The sequence below is a fragment of the Henckelia pumila genome, chromosome 3 (genome assembly GCF_033568475.1).
Source record: "Henckelia pumila isolate YLH828 chromosome 3, ASM3356847v2, whole genome shotgun sequence".
Classification (NCBI taxonomy): Eukaryota; Viridiplantae; Streptophyta; class Magnoliopsida; order Lamiales; family Gesneriaceae; genus Henckelia; species Henckelia pumila.
The window spans coordinates 7668194-7691323 of NC_133122.1; the positions used below are offsets into that span (position 1 = coordinate 7668194).

The 23130-nt window shown below is 39.5% G+C and overlaps 1 protein-coding gene across 1 annotated transcript in view; it reads left to right on the forward strand.

Moving 5' to 3' along the window:
• Window positions 1-22862: 22862 nt before the first annotated feature.
• Window positions 22863-23130, forward strand: part of LOC140888039 (uncharacterized) — a 1344-nt gene continuing 1076 nt past the window's right edge. Inside the window, exon 1 of the mRNA XM_073295715.1 lies at window positions 22863-23130. This exon is cut by the window's right edge and continues 733 nt beyond it. Coding sequence (XP_073151816.1) covers window positions 22863-23130 — 268 coding nt within the window.

The following is a 23130-nucleotide window of genomic DNA, read 5'->3' on the forward strand; positions in this document are numbered from 1 at the left end:
AGTTGGTTACTTAGGATTAGTGCAGCTCACATTAGTCTGGGTACTAGCCACGGCTATAGCAAATTCTCATTGCGTGAGGATTTTTGGTGTGTTGGGCCTCCTACTATCGCTCAACATTTCTATTTGGATACTTAGTCTCACATTGCTTACGGACTACTGCTTGTTTCTCGAGTGCTCTGTTGTTTACTTGATTGGACAGTGCACCTCGCCCTCTTAAAGGTAACTGGCTTGACCCCTTTTTCTTCATTATTCTTTGTGTGCTCTCCTACCTTGCGTGATGCTTCTTGTGTTTGAGGTGTTAGGAGTTGTTAGTGGGATTTTGGGTTCCATTTGGGTGCCACTATGGGCACTGAAACTAATAGCTTCTCGGCCACTGATGAGGCCTCTTCAAGTGGTATTGAGAAGCCCCGAGCTCAGGAGCTCATGTCCAAATTTCTTGCGAAGAATATAGAAACTACCTTTGCGAGTTTGTTCCGGGATAATAGGCTGCCCGAGGAAGATTGCCTCCTTAAGTTTGTTCAACCCACTGATGGGCAGATTACTCTTTCTTTTGATGAAATTGATAATGTGAAGAGTCTTGGTCCGTGCCTCGTTGGGTGCGTGGTTGGAATAAAGCTAAATGGTTATGTGGTTAAAGAAATTGTTCGGCAGTGGGGATGTAAGGTAAGGTTTGAAACACATGAGAGTGGGTGGATTATGTTCTTTTTCTCTAATGAAGAAGATAAAAAGAGGATTCTAGAGGGTGGCCCCTATCTTGTATTTGGGAGGCATTTGTTCCTTAAAGAATTACCACCATGCTTCCTCTTCTGAGTTGAAGACATGCTTATGCTACCATCCTGGGTTCAAATTCATGGGCTACCCGCTGATTGTTGGACGACCAAAGCTCTTAGCAAAATTGCTTCGGTCCCGGAAAGCCAATCCACACGGATGTCCTCACTATGTCTAAAGGTAAGAGCCTATTTGCTAGAGTGTTAGTGGAGATGGACTCCTCTTTTCCGAGAATATATGAGTATCCTCTCTTACTCCCTAATGGTATCATGACTAATGTGAGATTTGTCTATGAGACGGAGCCAAAGTATTGTGCCAAATGTAATTCCTTAGGCCATAACATTGATCAATGCAGATGGGTTAGGGGGGTACAGGAGGACACCATTCATGAGGGTGAGGACCATAACAAGAAACAAAATGACGGTAAGCAACCTAAGCCCCGCAGCAGATCTAGGAGGCCTGGGCAGCGTAGTAGGAGTAGGCCCAGGGATGGTGGCCGTGGGGGTGGAGGTTGGCGTGGCGGCCCTTGGGGTAGAGGGCGTAGCCGTGGAATAGGAGCAGGTGGTCATTGTTTGAACACGGTCGTTCTCCGGATCGAAAAAGAAAGTGATACCCGGTGCAGCGGAAGTTTTAAAATTTTATATGGAACGATTCCATATGGGTATCAAATTCCTATGATTAAAATTGATAATATAAAATTTAAACAATATAAATTTTACCTTAAAATCTCGAAGCGAGATTATGGACACCAACAGATTAAACTGCTCTTGTTGTATATCCCAGGAACTGATGAACGAACAATTCTTCAATCAGGTCCACGAACAGAAATTTAATCCCTCTGATAGACTGCACTAGAAAGTCTATCAGAAGTTTCTACGAAGAGATAGAACAGATATGATCTGTTAAATCAGTCTGCAAATTCAAAAATTCACAGACTGAATTTTCGAACACAGTAGGGGAGGGGGGCGGCCGAATTCTCTAGAGAGAGTGCTCTAGGGTTTTCGAAAATTATGACCTATATTATTTAATTTCTGTACTGCAATAACTTATTTATAATGTGGGCTGCTAACAGCTTAGGGCTCATTAGTCAAAAGTTCAAGCCTGACAAGCAAAGCCCGCATGTTCAGAAATTAATATAAAATTCATCGTGACTCAGATTGATAAACCAATTTCACCAATGTGCACAGAAACCATTTCTGCATCTTTTAAAGTCAAGATAAATTTTCTGAATCCGAATTCAGTGGTTTTCAAAAATGTCCATCACTATGTCATTTTAGGAAATCTTACTCCCTCTACTTTTAAATAAGAAGTCCCACTTCTTTATTCACTAAATTTAACTCTTTAAATTTAATTATCTCAACGGGGATTAGAAATCCATTACTTGTGTGACCCTCAATGGTTCAGGGATACAGCTAGCTGTGGGCTCACAACTCCTTGTGACTTGGAACAACAATTTCCGACTTGCCCATCGAATCATGGTAAGAGCGCCTAGCAACATCGCCCCATGATTCCCTAGGTATCACTGATAGTGCCTGCAAGAACCAATAGATTTTTGTTAGCGTACAGCACGGTCCCTTCATCCATATATCCCGATCGAATCAACAACCATTGGTAAATCGAGAGTCGTTCGAGATTCGATAACTATGCAATACATCTTGAAGATAAAATAGTGACATCGCATGTGCTACTAGGAAACCAAGTAACCTAAAACACATCATGTACTCTGGCAGAGATTCGTCACACTAATATCTCCTCAGATTGCATAGGATATCCACACTCGCAAGTATGTGGTGAATCCTTGACAACAAAGCATCGACTCCTATATGTGTCGTAACTGTACCCAATCCCGACACCTGATGACCCCAATAGAGTCGGTAAACGAGTCAAAGTAAAGTACTAGCATATAGAGTCTCAATGATGTTTCAAGTAGTAAGGACTAATGGTGTACAACCAAAACCGTGGACTTTATCCACTCGATAAGTGATAACCACTTGGAAAGTCCGGATAGGGTAGTTCAATCATTCATCATATGAATATCCATTTGCATGCTTTGAACATCTCTATGTTCCATACCAATGAAACGTGGTACTCGGCATCGCAAACGCTCCTTGTGACTCGGAACAACAATTTTCGACTTGCCCATCGGATCATGGTAAGAGCGCCTAGCAACATCACCCCATGTTTCCCTAGGTATCACTGATAGTTCCTGCAAGAACCAATAGATTTTGGTTAGCGTACAGCACGGTCCCTTCATCCATATATCCCGATCGAATCAACAACCATTGGTAAATCGAGAGTCGTTCGAGATTCGATAACTATGCAATACATCTTGAAGATCAAATAGTGACATCGCATGTGCTACTAGGAAACCACGTAACCTAAAACACATCATGTACTCTGGCCAGAGATTCGTCACACTAATATCTCCTCAGATTGCATAGGATATCCACACTCGCAAGTATGTGGTGAATCCTTGACAACAAAGCATCGACTCCTATATGTGCCGTAACTTTACCCAATCCCGACACCAGATGACCCCAATAGAGTCGGTAAACGAGTCAAAGTAAAGTACTAGCATATAGAGTCTCAATGATGTTTCAAGTAGTAAGGACTAATGGTGTACAACCAAAACCGTGGACTTTATCCACTCGATAAGTGATAACCACTTGGAAAGTTCGGATAGGGTAGTTCAATCATTCATCATATGAATATCCATTTGCATGCTTTGAACATCTCTATGTTCCATACCAATGAAACGTGGTACTCGGCATCGCAAACGCTAGTCTCAATCTCGAGCGATCCTTATCCTTATTAACGGACGGCTCAATGGACTAGGAACTGTTTAGAATATAAAGTGACTTTAAGATGTGTTTCATGATAGCCATCCCCATGTGCTACCACATCTTACATACACTATAGTATATTCAAGGTCTTCATCTAAACATCTTATAGTATGTCACAACATAATAATATGATAAAAGATAAAGTAAATGCCATTATAAAAGTGTAAATTTTATTAAACAAAAGATTGTTTATACATAGAGTCATAAAAGCCCTTAGCCACAAGTTGGCTCACCGGGCACCCACTCTTTCAATCTCCCACTTGCCCTAAAGCCAACTAGTCATACTACGTAGTCCCATTGCTTCGCGATGTTTGTCAAATAATGGTCCTGGCAAGGGCTTAGTAAGTGGATCAGCGATATTGTCTGAGCACCGTGTTGTCACAGTACACCGGATGATGTGGTATTTCCTCAGTACGTGTTTGGATCTTTGATGAGACCTTGGTTCCTTTGCCTGAGCAATGGCACCCGTGTTGTCACAGTACACCGGGACTGGACCAACAGCTTCAGGAATAACGCCCAACTCTTGGATGAAATTCCTCATCCAAACGGCCTCTTTAGCAGCAGCTGATGCCGCAATGTATTCTGCCTCAGTGGTGGAATCCGCTGTGGTGTCCTGCTTGGAACTCTTCCAAGAGACAGCACCGCCATTGAGCATGAACACAAATCCAGAGGTTGACTTCGAGTCATCCACGTCACTTTGGAAGCTAGAGTCGGTATAGCCTTCCAATTTCAGTTCTCTTCCTCCATAAACCATGAATACATTCTTAGTTCTTCTCAAGTACTTAAGAATATCCTTCACGGCTTTCCAATGCATTTGACCGGGATTGGCTTGATATCTGCTCGTGACACTCAGAGCAAATGCCACATCCGGTCTGGTGGATATCATCACATACATGATACTCCCTATGGCTGACGCATATGGTATGTGTGTCATTTTCTCTATCTCTTCGTCAGTCTTGGGACACATAGACTTGGATAGAGAGACTCCATGACACATAGGTAGATGTCCTCTCTTGGACTCATCCATTGAAAACCTTTTCAATATAGTGTCGATGTAGGTAGCTTGAGTAAGTCCTATCATTCTCTTAGATCTATCTCTATAGATCTGTATCCCTAGAATATAGGACGCCTCACCCAAATCCTTCATCGAGAATCTACCTGATAACCATATCTTTGTTGACTGCAACATCCCTACATCATTCCCAATGAGTAAGATGTCATCAACATAAAGTACTAAGAATGTCACAACATCCTTAACTACTTTCTTGTACACGCACGGTTCCTTCGGGTTCTTGATGAAACCAAAATCCTTTATTGTTTCATCAAATTTCTGGTTCCAACTTCTTGATGCTTGTTTGAGACCATAGATCGTTCTCTGAAGCTTGCATACCTTATGCTCGCTTCCCATAGATGTGAATCCCTCGGGCTGCATCATATAGATTTCTTCCTTAATGTTTCTGTAAGGCCCGGGATTATTTAATTTTAATCTGAGAATATTTAATTTGGGAATATTTAGAGTTTAGAATTAAATTCTAATATTCTTAAATTGGAAAGGATTGAAATTGAATTAAATCGCTTTTCCGGGGACTGAATTGCAAATAGCCAAAAGTTCAGGGACTAAATCGCAAATATGTAATATATATCTTGAACCCACTTGTTTCTTCAGCTACTTCACGTGTAACATCAGAAAGAAAAGAAAAGAAACAGCTGAACTCGATCAAACCCTTCCCCACGTCATTTTTGTTCCGAAAAAGCTCCGTTATCTCGCGCTCCGGTTGTCAGAAATTCCAGATAAATATATATCTGCGATCACAGCTCCGAGACCTTCGATTTGGTACATGTTTTATTCACATATCTCAGACTTTATTTTTATGTGAAAGATGGAAAATTATGATTTTATCATATATGCGTATATCAGCTGTACCGATCGTGTATTCGCAGACGGTTCGGAAAAAGACTGTCGTTCGGATTTTATATGAATTTGGGAAGAATAATTCGAACACTACCATGTTTGATTGATACTGATTTTTATGGTAATGAAATGATATGTTAGAGATTATAAGTTATCTGGATTGTTGGATTGATTTGGATATTGTTTGGATTGCCGGTTTTAGCCGTTATGCTGTCGATTTGCAAAATGTCAAGACTTTGATATTGTTGATTGAACGAAGCATGGTTTGAATGGCATCTGATCTTGTTAGTTATTTGATATGTAATTTATCAGCTTTCTATCGAAGTTGCCGAACTCGAGATCTCCGAGTCAAACCGAGAAGGATTTGAAGCAAGGTTTGCTAGCATTTGCACTTGAGATTGAGTTGAGAAGTGGAGCAACCTTTTGATATGAATTTTCATTGATGTACTTGCAGATTTGAAGTACTTTCAGACGTGACATAGAAAGGTATAAATGACAGCAAATCCAAATGGGATAGAACGCTTGAAATAGCTTTCATTTCAAGTATTCCCATGTCAATCACATACTTATTTCTTTATATTTCTTATGTGATGATTTGTTTGTATTGCTTTGTTTGCTTATATGCTTAGTTGTTCAAGATGTGTTTTATAGATTTTAATGCATACAGCTTATGTTGCATTCATCTTGAACTCCAGCCTTAATAGCACAGAGGGCAGCCATCGCCTAGAGTGCAGATGACGTTTGGAGAGATGTAGTGAGTGGCATGGAATGTAGATTTATTTCTAGAGTCAGCTTGACTCATGGCACAGAATATGGATTTATGTTCAGAGCCAGAAGACTCACTATAGTTGTACCAAATTCAGAGGACTAAAATACTTGCCGCCTCGAATGGGAGTGTCGGTGGTTTGATAGTTATTTTATTCCTCGGGATCCCAAAGAACTAAGTTTTATTGATATTAGCTTGATAGCCTTCCTTTGCCATTTGCATTGCATTCACGTTTATTATCTCGCGTTTAAAGTTGTTTATACTGGGATTTTATTCTCACCGGAGTTATCCGGCTATTGCTTTGTTTTGTATGTGTGCATGGCAATAGGTGGGGCAGGAGCTAGTCAGAAAAGACAAGGATAACTCGAGATAGAGGCATAGCAAGTGAGGACACGGGCTTAAGTAGCACGACTTGTACTTTATGTTGTTGAACCATGCTAGAAGTGATACAAGAACTTTGTATATTATGGCTTGAATACATGCTAGTTTATGTTTATTATGTTTAGAAGCTTGTAAGACGTTATAAGATAGCATGTATTTGATTTTATAGCATGTATAAAAGATTATGACTTGTTTATCCATTCTTTGGCAGCAGATTTTTGATAGCATATTCCCCGATCGAGCGAGACCCTGCCTTTTAAAACAAAATTTTTTTTTAGCTCTTGTTTCTTTAATTCTTTTAAGTACTTGTTTAATTGTTAATTACAATAAATTGCCCTAAGATAAGATTAGCAACCCGGGTCCCCACAATAGGTGGTATCAGAGCATAAGTTTCTGGATTTAGATAGAAGTTGATGAGCGGGGTAGTTTGAGACTGTCTGATTGTTTAATATTGCATGAGAGTACATGTTATATCTGATTATGTGCATTATCTGCTAGCATGCTTTATATATCGCAATAATTATGCGATTGCATGATTATATGCTTTTATTGCTACTGCATGCTATATATATGCAATTGTATTCCAGAATATCCTTAGTCAGAACCTGAATTCTCATGAGAATGCATGAGAATGCTTATCAGAGAAGGATGGAATAAATTTCTGCATATTATATTGTTTATGCACTAATCTGTTTGACAATCAGATATGCCTCCCCGTAAAGCACCGGTCATTAGACAACCATTAGTGGTTCCTCCAGCTGAACCAGTACAAGTACCACCGCCAATTGTTGAAACTCAGAATGCACAGGGTAGTACATCTACTGACCCGTTGGATCCTACTGCTACTCCAATGGAGACTTTGTTAAAGCGATTTCAGTCATTCAAACCGCCAAAACTGAAAGGAACAGAAAACTCAGTTGATTGTGAAAATTGGCTTGAAGATATAGAACAACTATTTGAATCACTTGACTATACAGATGATCGTCGTATCCTACTGGTAATACATCAACTTCATGAAGTTGCCAAAAGTTGGTGGATTACTACTAAACGGGCATTGGAACAACGAGGTACGATTATCACCTGGACTGTATTTAAAACTGAGTTCTATCAACGTTTCTTTCCAGTCTCCTACAGGAAGGATAAGGGTGCTGAATTTGCCAATCTAAGGCAAGGTAATTTGAATATCGAGGAATATGTGGCCAAATTTTCAAGTCTTTTGAAGTTTGCACCACATATAGCAGCTACTGATGAAGCAATGGCGGATCAGTTTATCAATGGCCTTAATCCAGAGGTGTTTACCTTGGTGAACAGTGGACGACCAAATACTTTTGCTGATGCCTTGAACAAAGATAAGGGAGCCGAAGCAGGTATTTTGCGACAAAGAGGAACACCGTTCATTCCACAGCCATTTCCCCAGCCTGTATCAGCTTTCATTCCACAGAATCCGCCACAGTTTCAGCAAACATCTCCCAGATTTGGGGGAGGAAGCTGTGGCAGAAAGGATTCTAGATTCAGGCCAAAGGGAAAGCAATTTAAGAAGCTAGGTAGTAGTTCTTCAAGTTCTAGTGGACAGAGACAGTTTGGGGCAGGTCAGAGAACTGGTGAATCAGGAGCATTCTATTTTAAGTGTGGTGGAAAACATTCAAGTGATCAGTGCAAGGGTGTGACAGGTAATTGCAATATTTGTCGTCAACCTGGTCACTATGCCAAGGTATGTCCTCAAAGAGCTATAGGTGAAAGTTCTTCTCGACCAATACCTCAGGCCGAAAGGCAATCAGTGCATTCATTTCAGCCTCAGCAACCTCAGCAACAGACCAGAGGAGGAGGAAGCCAGACTGTGACTCAACCTCCTAGACAACAGGCTCGAGTTTTTGCACTTACTGAGGAACAGGCACAGGCGGCACCTGACGATGTCATAGCAGGTAACTGCTTTATTTATGGTTATCCTGCCTATGTTTTGATAGATACAGGTGCATCTCATACATTCATCTCTGAAAAATTTGTTATGATGCATTCTTTATCTTCTGAGCCATTGCCTACTGTTGTTTCTATTTCATCACCGTTGGGTGAAGGTATTATATCTGTTCGAATGATTCGAAATTGTGCGTTGCAATATGACGGGAATGTGATTAATATAGATTGTATAGTACTTGGATTATCAGATTTCGATTGTATTGTTGGTATCGACATGTTAACCAAGTACAGAGCAACTGTAGATTGTTTCCAGAAAGTGGTTCAATTCAGACCAGAAATGGCATCTGAATGGAAATTCTATGGTAAGGGTTCTCGAGCCAAGATTCCTTTGATATCTGTGTTATCTATGACCCGTTTATTGCAGAGAGGGGCGAAAGGATTTCTGATTTATGCAGTCGATGTATTGAAATCCAGTCCAGCAGTAACAGATATTCCAGTTGTGCATGAATTTGCTGATGTATTTCCTGATGAAATTCCTGGTTTACCTCCAGTACGAGATATAGATTTCAGTATTGATCTAATGCCAGGTACGCAACCAATATCCAAGGCTCCTTACAGAATGGCACCTATGGAATTGAAGGAGTTGAAGGATCAATTGGAAGATTTGTTAGCCAAGGGGTACATTAGACCGAGTGTTTCACCTTGGGGTGCTCCGGTACTGTTTGTACGAAATAAAGATGATTCCATGAGCTTATGCATTGATTATCGTCATTTGAACAAGGTAACCATCAAGAATAAATATCCACTGCCTAGAATAGATGATTTGTTTGATCAGCTACAGGGTTTAGCTATCTATTCGAAGATTGATTTGCGATCTGGATATCATCAACTGAGAGTACGAGATGAAGATATTCCGAAAACTGCTTTTAGAACAAGGTATGGACATTATGAATTTATCGTCATGCCTTTTGGTTTAACCAATGCTCCTGCAGTATTTATGGGATTGATGAATCGGGTATTTCAGAAATATTTGGATGACTTTGTCATTATTTTTATCGATGATATCTTGATCTATTCCAAGAATGTACATGAGCATGCTGAACATCTCCGACTCATTTTACAGACTTTGAGAAATGAGAAATTATATGCTAAGTTATCGAAATGTGAATTTTGGTTGCAGAAAGTTGTGTTTCTTGGGCATATTATTTCAGGTGATGGGATTTCAGTGGATTCAAGCAAGGTCGAGGCTGTATTGAATTGGCCTAGACCTACATCAGTACCAGAAATACGGAGTTTTATGGGCTTGGCAGGTTATTATAGACGTTTTATCAGAGATTTTTCCAGCATTGCGAAGCCTATTACGCAACTGACTCAGAAGAATAAGCCGTATGTCTGGACTGAAGCCTGTGAAACTAGTTTCTTGGAGTTGAAGAAAAGGCTTACAAGTGCACCTGTCTTGACGATTCCATCAGGTACAGGTGATTTTGTTGTATATTGTGATGCTTCTCACAAGGGTCTGGGTTGTGTGCTTATGCAGAGAGGTCATGTTATCGCTTATGCTTCGAGACAATTAAAGCCACACGAGACTCGATATCCTATCCATGATCTGGAGCTTGCCGCTATTGTCTTTGCATTGAAGATATGGCGACATTATCTTTATGGTGAGAAGTTTGAAATCTTTTCAGATCACAAAAGTTTGAAATATCTATTTTCGCAATCAGAATTGAATATGAGACAGCGTAGATGGCTTGATTTATTGAAAGATTTCGATTGCGAGATTAAATATTATCCAGGAAAATCTAGTGCAGCTGCGGACGCCTTAAGTAGAAAGGTATGTTCTTTATCCTTGTCTACGATAGGTGTATCTCAAATGGTGGAAGATTGTTGTCTTTCTGGATTAATATTTGCAACAGATATGCACCCTATTTGTGTTTGTGCTATACGAGCTGAGCCAGAACTTTTGATACGAATCAAAGAAGCACAGAAAGAGGATCAGAATATTCAGAATTCGATTGATATGGTCAGATCTGGACATCAATCTGAATATCAGGTCAGTGCTGATAATGTGTTATATGTGAATAACAGACTTGTTGTTCCAGATGTTTCAGCTTTGAAACAACAAATCTTGAAAGAGGCTCACAGTAGTCGATTCAGTATTCATCCTGGTGGCAGAAAAATGTATAATGATTTGAAAATGCAGTATTGGTGGAAACAAATGAAGTCAGATGTGACTGAATTTGTAGCCAGATGTTTGAATTGCCAACAGGTAAAAGCAGAAAGAAAGAAACCAGGTGGTCTATTGCAGAGTCTATCAGTTCCAGAATGGAAATGGGATCACATTTCCATGGATTTCGTTACACAGCTACCACGTTCATCCAGAGGGTGCGATGCCATTTGGGTGATTATTGATCGTTTGACGAAATCAGCATGTTTTATTCCGTACAGAATGACGTACAGACATGATCAGATGGCAGAAATCTACGTCAGAGAAGTGGTAAGATTACATGGTGTGCCTAAATCTATTGTTTCAGATCGAGATCCTAGATTTACATCACACTTTTGGCATAGCTTGCAACAAGCTCTTGGTACTCAATTGCATCTGAGTACAGCTTATCATCCTCAAACAGACGGACAGTCAGAGCGGACTATCCAGACACTTGAGGATATGTTGAGAGCTGTAGTACTAGATTTTGGTACTAGTTGGCAAGATTCATTACCACTTGCAGAATTCTCTTATAATAACAGCTATCAGACGAGCATTGAGATGGCTCCTTTTGAAGCATTGTACGGAAAGAAATGCAGATCACCGTTGTACTGGGATGATATCTCAGATGTTCCTGATGTTGGGCCTGATATGATCCGAGAAATGACAGAGAAAGTAAAGCTTATTCAGAAAAGAATGAAAACAGCTCAGGATAGACAAGCAAAGTATGCAAATATCAGACGACGACCTCTATCTTTTGATCAGGGAGACAGAGTTTTCTTGAAGATTTCTCCGTTTAGAGGTACGGTCAGATTTGGAAAGAGAGGAAAGTTATCTCCACGTTTTATCGGTCCATATGAGATTATCGAGAAGATAGGCGATCTTGCTTATCGACTTGATCTTCCTCCATCTTTGTCTGGTATTCATGACGTATTCCATGTCTCTATGCTGCGGAAGTATCAGCCTGATCCTTCCCATATTCTTCAGCCTGATGAAGCTGAACTTGACGAGACTCTTAGTTATTTTGAGCAGCCTATTCAGATTCTTGATCGCAAAGACAAACAGCTCAGAAACAAAATAATTCAGCTAGTCAAAGTTCAGTGGAGTCGACTTGGCATCGAAGAAGCGACTTGGGAGACTGAGTCAGACATGAGACAGAGATTTCCAGAGTTGTTTCATTGATGTGAGTTCTTATTTTGTTTTATGCTATTTCATTATCTTATGTGTATACAGATTGTCTATACAACTTGCTTATGATTTCGAGGACGAACTCATGTCTTAGTCGGGGAGAAATGTAAGGCCCGGGATTATTTAATTTTAATCTGAGAATATTTAATTTGGGAATATTTAGAGTTTAGAATTAAATTCTAATATTCTTAAATTGGAAAGGATTGAAATTGAATTAAATCGCTTTTCCGGGGACTGAATTGCAAATAGCCAAAAGTTCAGGGACTAAATCGCAAATATGTAATATATATCTTGAACCCACTTGTTTCTTCAGCTACTTCACGTGTAACATCAGAAAGAAAAGAAAAGAAACAGCTGAACTCGATCAAACCCTTCCCCACGTCATTTTTGTTCCGAAAAAGCTCCGTTATCTCGCGCTCCGGTTGTCAGAAATTCCAGATAAATATATATCTACGATCACAGCTCCGAGACCTTCGATTTGGTACATGTTTTATTCACATATCTCAGACTTTATTTTTATGTGAAAGATGGAAAATTATGATTTTATCATATATGCGTATATCAGCTGTACCGATCGTGTATTCGCAGACGGTTCGGAAAAAGACTGTCGTTCGGATTTTATATGAATTTGGGAAGAATAATTCGAACACTACCATGTTTGATTGATACTGATTTTTATGGTAATGAGATGATATGTTAGAGATTATAAGTTATCTGGATTGTTGGATTGATTTGGATATTGTTTGGATTGCCGGTTTTAGCCGTTATGTCGTCGATTTGCAAAATGTCAAGACTTTGATATTGTTGATTGAACGAAGCATGGTTTGAATGGCATCTGATCTTGTTAGTTATTCGATATGTAATTTATCAGCTTTCTATCGAAGTTGCCGAACTCGAGATCTCCTAGTCAAACCGAGAAGGATTTGAAGCAAGGTTTGCTAGCATTTGCACTTGAGATTGAGTTGAGAAGTGGAGCAACCTTTTGATATGAATTTTCATTGATGTACTTGCAGATTTGAAGTACTTTCAGACGTGACATAGAAAGGTATAAATGACAGCAAATCCAAATGGGATAGAACGCTTGAAATAGCTTTCATTTCAAGTATTCCCATGTCAATCACATACTTGTTTCTTTATATTTCTTATTTGATGATTTGTTTGTATTGCTTTGTTTGCTTATATGCTTAGTTGTTCAAGATGTGTTTTATAGCTTTTAATGCATACAGCTTATGTTGCATTCATCTTGAACTCCAGCCTTAATAGCACAGAGGGCAGCCATCGCCTAGAGTGCAGATGACGTTTGGAGAGCTGTAGTGAGTGGCATGGAATGTAGATTTATTTCTAGAGTCAGCTTGACTCATGGCACAGAATATGGATTTATGTTCAGAGCCAGAAGACTCACTATAGTTGTACCAAAGTCAGAGGACTAAAATACTTGATGCCGCCTCGAATGGGAGTGTCGGTGGTTTGATAGTTATTTTATTCCTCGGGATCCCAAAGAACTAAGTTTTATTGATATTAGCTTGATAGCCTTCCTTTGCCATTTGCATTGCATTCACGTTTATTATCTCGCGTTTAAAGTTGTTTATACTGGGATTTTATTCTCACCGGAGTTATCCGGCTATTGCTTTGTTTTGTATGTGTGCATGGCAATAGGTGGGGCAGGAGCTAGTCAGAAAAGACAAGGATAGCTCGAGATAGAGGCATAGCAAGTGAGGACACGGGCTTAAGTAGCACGACTTGTACTTTATGTTGTTGAACCATGCTAGAAGTGATACAAGAACTTTGTATATTATGGCTTGAATACATGCTAGTTTATGTTTATTATGTTTAGAAGCTTGTAAGACGTTATAAGATAGCATGTATTTGATTTTATAGCATGTATAAAAGATTATGACTTGTTTATCCATTCTTTGGCAGCAGATTTTTGATAGCATATTCCCCGATCGAGCGAGACCCTGCCTTTTAAAACAAAATTTTTTTTTAGCTCTTGTTTCTTTAATTCTTTTAAGTACTTGTTTAATTGTTAATTACAATAAATTGCCCTAAGATAAGATTAGCAACCCGGGTCCCCACAGTTTCCATTAAGAAATGCATTCTTCACATCCATTTGACATATCTCATAGTCATACCATGCTGCTATGACAATAAGAATTTTTATGGACTTGAAAATTGCGACTGGTGAAAAAGTTTCATCATAGTCAACTCCTTGTCTTTGAGTATAACCTTTTGCCACCAATCGTGCCTTGTAGGTCAGTACCTTTCCATCAGGCCCAAGTTTTCTCTTATAGATCCATTTACACCCTATTGGAACAATTCCATCGGGAGGATCTACTAAAGTCCAAACTTGGTTTGTATGCATCGAATCTATTTCCGACTGCATAGCTTCAAGCCATAAATTCTAATCTGCATCAGAAATTGCTTCCTTGAAGTTTCTTGGATCACATCCAATGTCGGGTTCACTTTGATCCCCTTCAAGAAGAAAACCATATCTAATAGGAGGCCTAGACGTCCTCTCGCATCTTCTAGTAATAGGCATGTCAATCAATGGTTCCTAAGGTGTAGGATCATTATTTTGTATCTCGGGTTCTTCTCAAATTTCTTCGAGTTCCATCATCTTGCCTTTCTTATCCAATAAGAACTCCTTCTCCAAGAAGGTGGAATTCCTTGAAACAAACACTTTTGTTTCAGTAGGATGATAGAAATAATATCCGATTGAATTCTTCGGATACCCTACAAAATAACATAAGGTGGATCGACTATCCAACTTATCTCCCACTGTGTGCTTCACGTAAGCAGGACATCCGCAAATCCTCAAGTACGAATACTTAGGAGCTTTGCCATTCCATAACTCGTATGGTGTTTTGTTCACTGCTTTAGTGTGGACGTTTCTCAACAACAATACCGCCGTTTCAAGAGCATAGCCCCAAAACGAAGGTGGGAGCTCAGTGAAGCTCATCATGGATCGAACCATGTCCAACAAAGTTCGATTGCGACGCTCCGAAACACCATTCAGCTGAGGTGTCATAGGAGGAGTCCATTGAGAGAGAATCCCATTCTCTTTTAGATAGCTCAAAAACTCGGTACTCAAGTATTCTCCACCTCGATCCGATCGAAGTGCTTTAATCCTCTTACCTAGTTTGTTTTCTACTTCAGCCTTGAATTCTTTGAACTTTTCAAATGATTCAGACTTATATTTCATCAAATATAAGTACCCATACCTAGAATAATCATCAGTAAAGGTAATGAAGTAGGTGTGACCAAATTTTGTACCAATACTAAATGGTTCGCAAACATCCGTATGGATCAAATCCAATAGATTTTGACTACGCTCAGGTTTTCCTTTGAAAGGAGATTTAGTCATTTTTCCTTTCAGGCAGGACTCACAAGTAGGTAGAGAGTTAATATCAGACATATCAAACATGCCCTCTCCCACTAGCTTGTTCATCCTCCTTGAGGAAATATGACCTAGCCTAGCATGCCAAAGGTTTGCCGGGTTTTGACTATCGATTTTCCTTTTGTTCGTTGTTACCGGTTTATCAACATAATTTATTGGAACGTCTTTTAATTTTAAGTTATATAGATCGTTTTCAAGTTGTCCATTTCCAATCAAACATTCATTCTTGTAAATATTTCAAATCCCATTCACAAAATTGCAAGAAAAACCATCTCTATCAAGCATAGAAACAGAAATAATGTTTTTAATCAAGTCTGGAACAAAAAAAACATCTCTCAAAAGTAACTTAAAATCGTTCTGCAAAATTAAATAAACGTCTCCCACATCTTTGGCTTCAACTCTAGAATCATTTCCGAGCCTCAGCTGGGTCTCACCCATTCTAAGCTTGCGACTTCTTGTCATCACCTGCAAATCATTGCAAATGTGAGATCCACATCCGGTATCTAATACCCAAGAAGTATTATTAAGTGAAACATTTATTTCAATATAAAACATACCCTTCGCAGTTCGCAACTGCTCTAGATATTCCTTGAAATTACGTTTCCAATGACCGGGTTTCTTGTAGTGATGGCAAACATCCTTGGACTTTTCCATGTTTGAAGCCTTTGTCTTGTTTTTCTTCTCGGGTCCGGTTTTCTTGGATGGGGCAGAACGTTTCTTACCCTTTGTACTTGGCCCCTTTTTAGCAGAAGAAGAGGAGCCCACCAAGAGAACCGGTTTATCCTTCTTTAAAGTGGCTTCATAAGTTACAAGCATATTGACCATCTCTTCAAGGGAGGCCTCTATCTTGTTCATATTGAAATTCACCACAAAACCGTCAAACGATGAAGGAAGAGAGAGAAGTAATAAGTCCACATTGAGTTCATGCTCCAATACCAATTCAAGGGTTACCAACTTCTGAATGAGCCAAATCACGCATACCCCATGATCACGGACCGAAGTCCCTTCACGCATGTGACACGTCAATAACTCTTTTACAGTAGCGAACCTTTCAGCTCTCGATTGAGCCCCAAAAAGTTCCTTGAGTTGTACGTGAATGTCAGCAGCATTCACGGTATCCTCAAATCGCCTCTTGAGTTCATCAGACATCGAAACTTGCATATAGCATTTGGCCTTGATATCATGGTCCCACCATTTATCAAGTTTGGCCAACTCTTCCGGGCTTATATCAGCTGGTGCTTCCTTCGGAGGAGATTTTTCTAACACGTAGAACATCTTCTCCGAGGTCAAGACAATCTTCAACTTACGGAACCATTCCGTATAGTTTGCGCCAGTCAGTTTGTTTTGTTCGAGAATAGAGAATAGTGGATTGCGCAAATTCATCTTAATGAAATACTGAAAAGAAACAGACAATAATCAGTGATTGTTTAATTAATTTACTAAGACAAAAAATAGGCGAAATTTATTTTATGAATCTCACTCCCACTATTTTAACGATTTCATTACCCTCTAGTGAAAACGAGAAACATTTTCTTTAGTGGGAACATGGAGTCCAATTGACAAACTATAGTCCCGAATAATATCAGCCAACCATAATTTTCAAAAGGTAGAGCCCAATTGCTTCCAAAGCAACCTCCATGTTTTTACCTCATGTCCAATAAGGGCCCAATAATATGACGCCATTTATTGTGATATGTCAAGATGACCCATCAATATTAAGTTGTGATGGACGGTCGCCATGTGGATCCCCAATAATATGAGCCAATCCCATGGGAGTTCCATCCAACTTACAGCATGTGTCGATCCAATGTACAGCTTTCCGACGAACGAGCCCCCCCAATAATATGAGCCGGACCGTATCCGCGGGTAGCATCTCATACATTGATCGTTGATGGAAGGTAGGAACATTTAAACAATATTTAAATTTCGTTTATTTATCTTGATATCAATTTTAAATCATATTTAAAATGAGGGATTATAATTTTTGAAAATTTGTCTCATCATTTAAAATTTGTATGCTTGCGGGATTCATACAATTTAGTCTAAACATGCATACAACGATAATATCATATATTATATTTTAGGATGATCGATTCCATTACTAATCGACCCGTGGTTGCCAATCACGAGTCTAAGTCCAATCCTAGGTGATATGCAAGTATGCAATGCAATCCTATTACATTGTGCTTCCAATTTACATTTCTTCAGTCTTTATCATTGCTTGCTGGTCCCACCTCCATCTTCAAAATCTCCCACTATTTCTAGTGAATTTACAATAAATTATTATGACAAATAAAGGGATACATTAAAGGGGTGGGAACGGGCCATAAACCAGGCCCACTTTTATTACAAATGATAAAATCAAATTTGGGCCATAAACCAGGCCCATTAAAAAAATCCAACAATCAATAATAAAGCCAAATGTAAACAACCTAACATACACCTATAATATTGGTCATGGCAATTGCTCATCCTTATCCAATAATATTTAATTCCAAATTAATTTAATTGGATAACATGCAGTGGCAATAAATTTAAATAGATAACATCATATTTCACATATAAAATCTTATTTTATATACAAAATCATATTTTATCTAGTTTATCCATAAAATCATATTTTAAATATAAAATCCAATTTTATACATAAAATCATATTTTATTATCAATTGTACAAAAATTATTAATTAAAAATTTAATTTATTGGATTAAATTTATAAATTTCCAAAATTCAAAATTTATCCAAAAATTAATTTTTTTAAAAATTTTGGGCTCAAACAATTTTGACCCATTGCCTCATGGACTAATCCAAACAATTTTCAATTGGTCTAAAATTTATAATTTCTAAAATTATAAAATAAAAAAAATTTAAATTTAATATTTTTTTTTTTTTGGGGCTGCCCGGGACAATCCCGGGCAGCCCGCCCTGCCTTGCTAGGCTGGGCCATAGCCCAGCCTAGCTTTCGGCCCAGCCGAGCGCTGGGCTAGGACAACAGTTGCCCTAGCCCAGCTGCTGGGCTACTGGGCCGCCACCTGCGGCCCAGTTGCGTGCTGGGCTAGGGCAACATTTGCCCGGCCCAGCTAGATGATGGGCTAGGCATGGTACAAAATTGAGGCATGGTACAATTTTGATAAATTTTTTTTTTATTTATTATTTGAAAATTGAGGCATGGTACAATTTTGATAAAATTTTATTCGTATGATCCGAGAGAAACCTGGCTCTGATACCACTATTTGAACACGGTCGTTCTCCGGATCGAAAAAGAAAGTGATAACCGGTGCAGCGGAAGTTTTAAAATTTTATATGGAACGATTCCATATGGGTATCAAATTCCTACAATTAAAATTGATAATATAAAATTTAAGCAATATAAATTTTACCTTAAAATCTCGAAGCGAGATTATGGACACCAACAGATTAAACTGCTCTTATTGTATATCCTAGGAACTGATGAACGAACAATTCTTCAATCAGGTCCACGAACAGAAATTTAATCCCTCTGATAGACTGCACTAGAAAGTCTATCAGAAGTTTCTACGAAGAGATAGAACAGATATGATCTGTTAAATCAGTCTGCAAATTCAAAAATTCACAGACTGAATTTTCGAACACAGTAGGGGAGGGGGGCGGCCGAATTCTCTAGAGAGAGTGCTCTAGGGTTTTCGAAAATTATGACCTATATTATTTAATTTTTGTACTGCAATAACTTATTTATAATGTGGGCTGCTAACAGCTTAGGGCCCATTAGTCATAAGTTCAAGCCTGACAAGCAAAGCCCGCATGTTCAGAAATTAATATAAAATTCATCGTGACTCAGATTGATAAACCAATTTCACCAATGTGCACAGAAACCATTTTTGCATCTTTTAAAGTCAAGATAAATTTTCTGAATCCGAATTCAGTGGTTTCCAAAAATGTCCATCACTATGTCATTTTAGGAAATCTTACTCCCTCTACTTTTAAATAAGAAGTCCCACTTCTTTATTCACTAAATTTAACTCTTTAAATTTAATTATCTCAACGTGGATTAGAAATCCATTACTTGTGTGACCCTCAATGGTTCAGGGATACAGCTAGTCGTGGGCTCACAACTCCTTGTGACTCGGAACAACAATTTCCGACTTGCCCATCGAATCATGGTAAGAGCACCTAGCAACATCGCCCCATGATTCCCTAGGTATAACTGATAGTGCCTGCAAGAACCAATAGATTTTGGTTAGCGTACAGTACGGTCCCTTCATCCATATATCCCGATCGAATCAACAACCATTGGTAAATCGAGAGTCGTTCGAGATTCGATAACTATGCAATACATCTTGAAGATCAAATAGTGACATCGCATGTGCTACTAGGAAACCAAGTAACCTAAAACACATCATGTACTCTGGCCAGAGATTCGTCACACTAATATCTCCTCAGATTGCATAGGATATCCACACTCGCAAGTATGTGGTGAATCCTTGACAAAAAAGCATCGACTCCTATATGTGTCGTAACTGTACCCAATCCCGACACCTGATGACCCCAATAGAGTCGGTAAACGAGTCAAAGTAAAGTACTATCATATAGAGTCTCAATGATGTTTCAAGTAGTAAGGACTAATGGTGTACAACCAAAACCACGGACTTTATCCACTCGATAAGTGATAACCACTTGGAAAGTCCGGATAAGGTAGTTCAATCATTCATCATATGAATATCCATTTGCATGCTTTGAACATCTCTATGTTCCATACCAATGAAACGTGGTACTCAGCATCGCAAACGCTAGTCTCAATATAGCCATCCCCATATGCTACCACATCTTATCATATAGAGCGATCCTTATCCTTATTAACGGACGGCTCAATTGACTAGGAACTGTTTAGAATATACAGTGACTTTAAGATGTGTTTCATGATAGCCATCCCCATATGCTACCACATCTTACATACACTATAGTATATTCATGGTCTTCATCTAAACATCTTATAGTATGTCACAACATAATAATATGATAAAAGATAAAGTAAATGCCATTATAAAAGTGTAAATTATATTAAACAAAAGATTGTTTATACATAGAGTCATAAAAGCCCTTAGCCACAAGTTGGCTCACCGGGCACCCACTCTTTCAGTCGTGGCCTTGCTGGAGGTGTATCTGGCACTGATCAAGAAGCTATGGAGGGCTTGGGTGATAATGGTTTAGGCATTGAGGTTAATCCCCCCCTTGAGCAAGAGAATGAGGCTCTAGATGATGAGGGCATTGTTTTTGAAATACCGGGAAACAATGGGGAAGAGAAGTTCACAGTGGAAGTCTTTGAAGGAGATGGGGACGAAGAGAGCTTTGAAACAGTGGTTAGTAAAAAAACCAAAAAGAAACTCAAGTACCTTAAGAGGTTACCGAAAGCTAGCAACTCTGGGGGATCTAGTTCTAGCCTGACCGAATATATTGAAGTGGATCCAAGAACTTGGCTCCCTAACAAGACATCAAAGTCTTTTCTACTTAATCAAGCACAAATCAAGGCCAGGCGACTTAAGGTCGTCTCTCGCCAACCATGAAGATTGCAAGTTGGAACATGTGGGGTTTCAATAAGCCTCTCAAACAAAGGCACGTTCAAGGAGTGTTGAAAAAATACAACTTCAGCGTCCTTGGGTTACTTGAAGTAAAGGTTAATGTTAATCTTGTGGATAGAATGATGGATACTAAATTCCCTGGTATGTCTTTCATGCACAACTTTCATATGTGCACGAACAGTCGTATCCTTGTCATGTGGGATAGTAAGGATGTGAGGCTAGATGTTCTTGGTATGTCTGATCAAGTTATTCATGTCTCAGTGGTGTGCCTTCACTCTCAGAGAGTCTTTTTAGCTTCTTTCATCTATGGCAGGAATTCGGTGGTGGCTAGGAGGCCTCTTTGGGATTTTTTGATCAACCATGGGGAGAATATTTCCCTCCCCTGGATCCTGTTAGGGGACTTTAACTATGTCATATACCCTCATGAGAAGATGGGTGGCATTCCTATTGTCCCGAGAGATATGGCAGATCTGAGAAATTGTATCAATCGGTTGGAGCTCTCAGATGTGAATCATGTTGGGTGCTACTACACTTGGTTTAGCCTGGCTGTTTCTTCTAAGCTTGATCGATTTATGGTCAATCATCATTGGAGTGAATCGAATTTGGATGTATTTGCTGACTTTGTGGCACCGGGTTGCTTTTCTAACCATACTTGTTGTGTGGTTTCCATCTTCAGGGATAGCACTCGTCGTGCTACACCTTTTAAATTCTTCAATATGTGGGCTACCCACCCGGATTTTCTACAGTTAGTCAGGAGCAATTGGTGGTTCAGTGGGGGTGGCACAGCACAATTCCTCCTCAAGAAAAAGCTACATGGGATGAAAAGAGTGCTGAAACAGCTTAATGTGCGTCATTTCAGTCATATCTCTAGTCGAGCAAAGCGTGCGAATGAGGAGCTTGCAGAGGCCCAATCTATTGCCCTTAACTCTGGAGTTATAGACAACTCAATTGTGTCTCTTAGGAGAAAAGCAGAATTCCTTCTTGAAGCGGAGCGCTTGTTTCTCTCCCAAAAGGCCAAATGTGAGTATCTCAAACATAGTGACAGATGCTCCAAATTCTTCCATGGTATGATAAAAAGGAACATCAAGAGAAATAAGATTGTGGCCCTCACTCTCAGAGATGGTTCCACATCCATGGATCAAAATGAAATAGCGGATGAATTTGTGAATTTCTATCGGGCTTTGTTGGGCTCGAGTTTGGAGAGAGATACCCTGGATACTTCCCTTGTTGCGCCTGGTCCGAAGGTGGAGGAGGCTAGATGGGAGGGATTAATTAGAGATGTGAGTGTGGAGGAAGTCAAGAGTGCTCTGTTCAACATTGAGGATGACAAAGCTCCTGGCCCAGATGGTTTCGGGGCTGCTTTCTTTAAGAAGGCTTGGTCCACTGTTGACGGTGATGTTATTGCGGCTGTCCTGGAATTCTTTAGGAGTGGTAAGTTACTCAAACAGTGGAACCACGCTTCCATTGTGCTGGTGCCAAAGTTAGACCATGCCACTACAGCCAATGAATTCAGGCCAATATCGTGCTGTACAGTGTTCTATAAAATCATTGCCAAGATCCTGACTAATAGATTAGTGGATGTGATTGAACCTTTGATTAGTCAAGCTCAAGCAGCATTTGTTCCAGGTAGGTCAATTGTAGAAAACATTCACATGGCCCAAGAAATGTTGAAGCATTATGCTAGAAAGAGAGGCTCTCCCCGTTGCATCTTAAAGATAGACCTCCAAAAAGCATATGATACGGTTCACTGGGAATTCCTACGGGATACTTTGTGCTTCCTCAATTTTCCTCCTCGGTTTATTGCTTGGATCATGTAATGTGTGAGCTCTACCTCCTACTCCATCTCACTAGGTGGACAATTGTTTGGATTCTTCAAAGGGGCCAGAGGCCTTCGTCAGGGAGATCCTTTGTCCCCATTCCTCTTTGTGTTGTGCATGGAAATGCTCTCTAGATCCCTTCTTCATGCTTCTATGATGTCAGATTTCCAGTTTCACCCTAGGTGTGATAACTTTAACATCACCCACTTGGTGTATACTGATGATTTGCTGATTCTGTCGAAAGGTGATGTCCCAAGTGTAAAAATCATCCTGGATTGTGTTAGTAAGTTTGGGAAGATGGCTGGCCTCCGTGCTAATGCAATGAAATCCAATCTATTCATGGCAGTTGTCAAAGAGCCAGCGCATAGTGAAATCATTCGGCTAT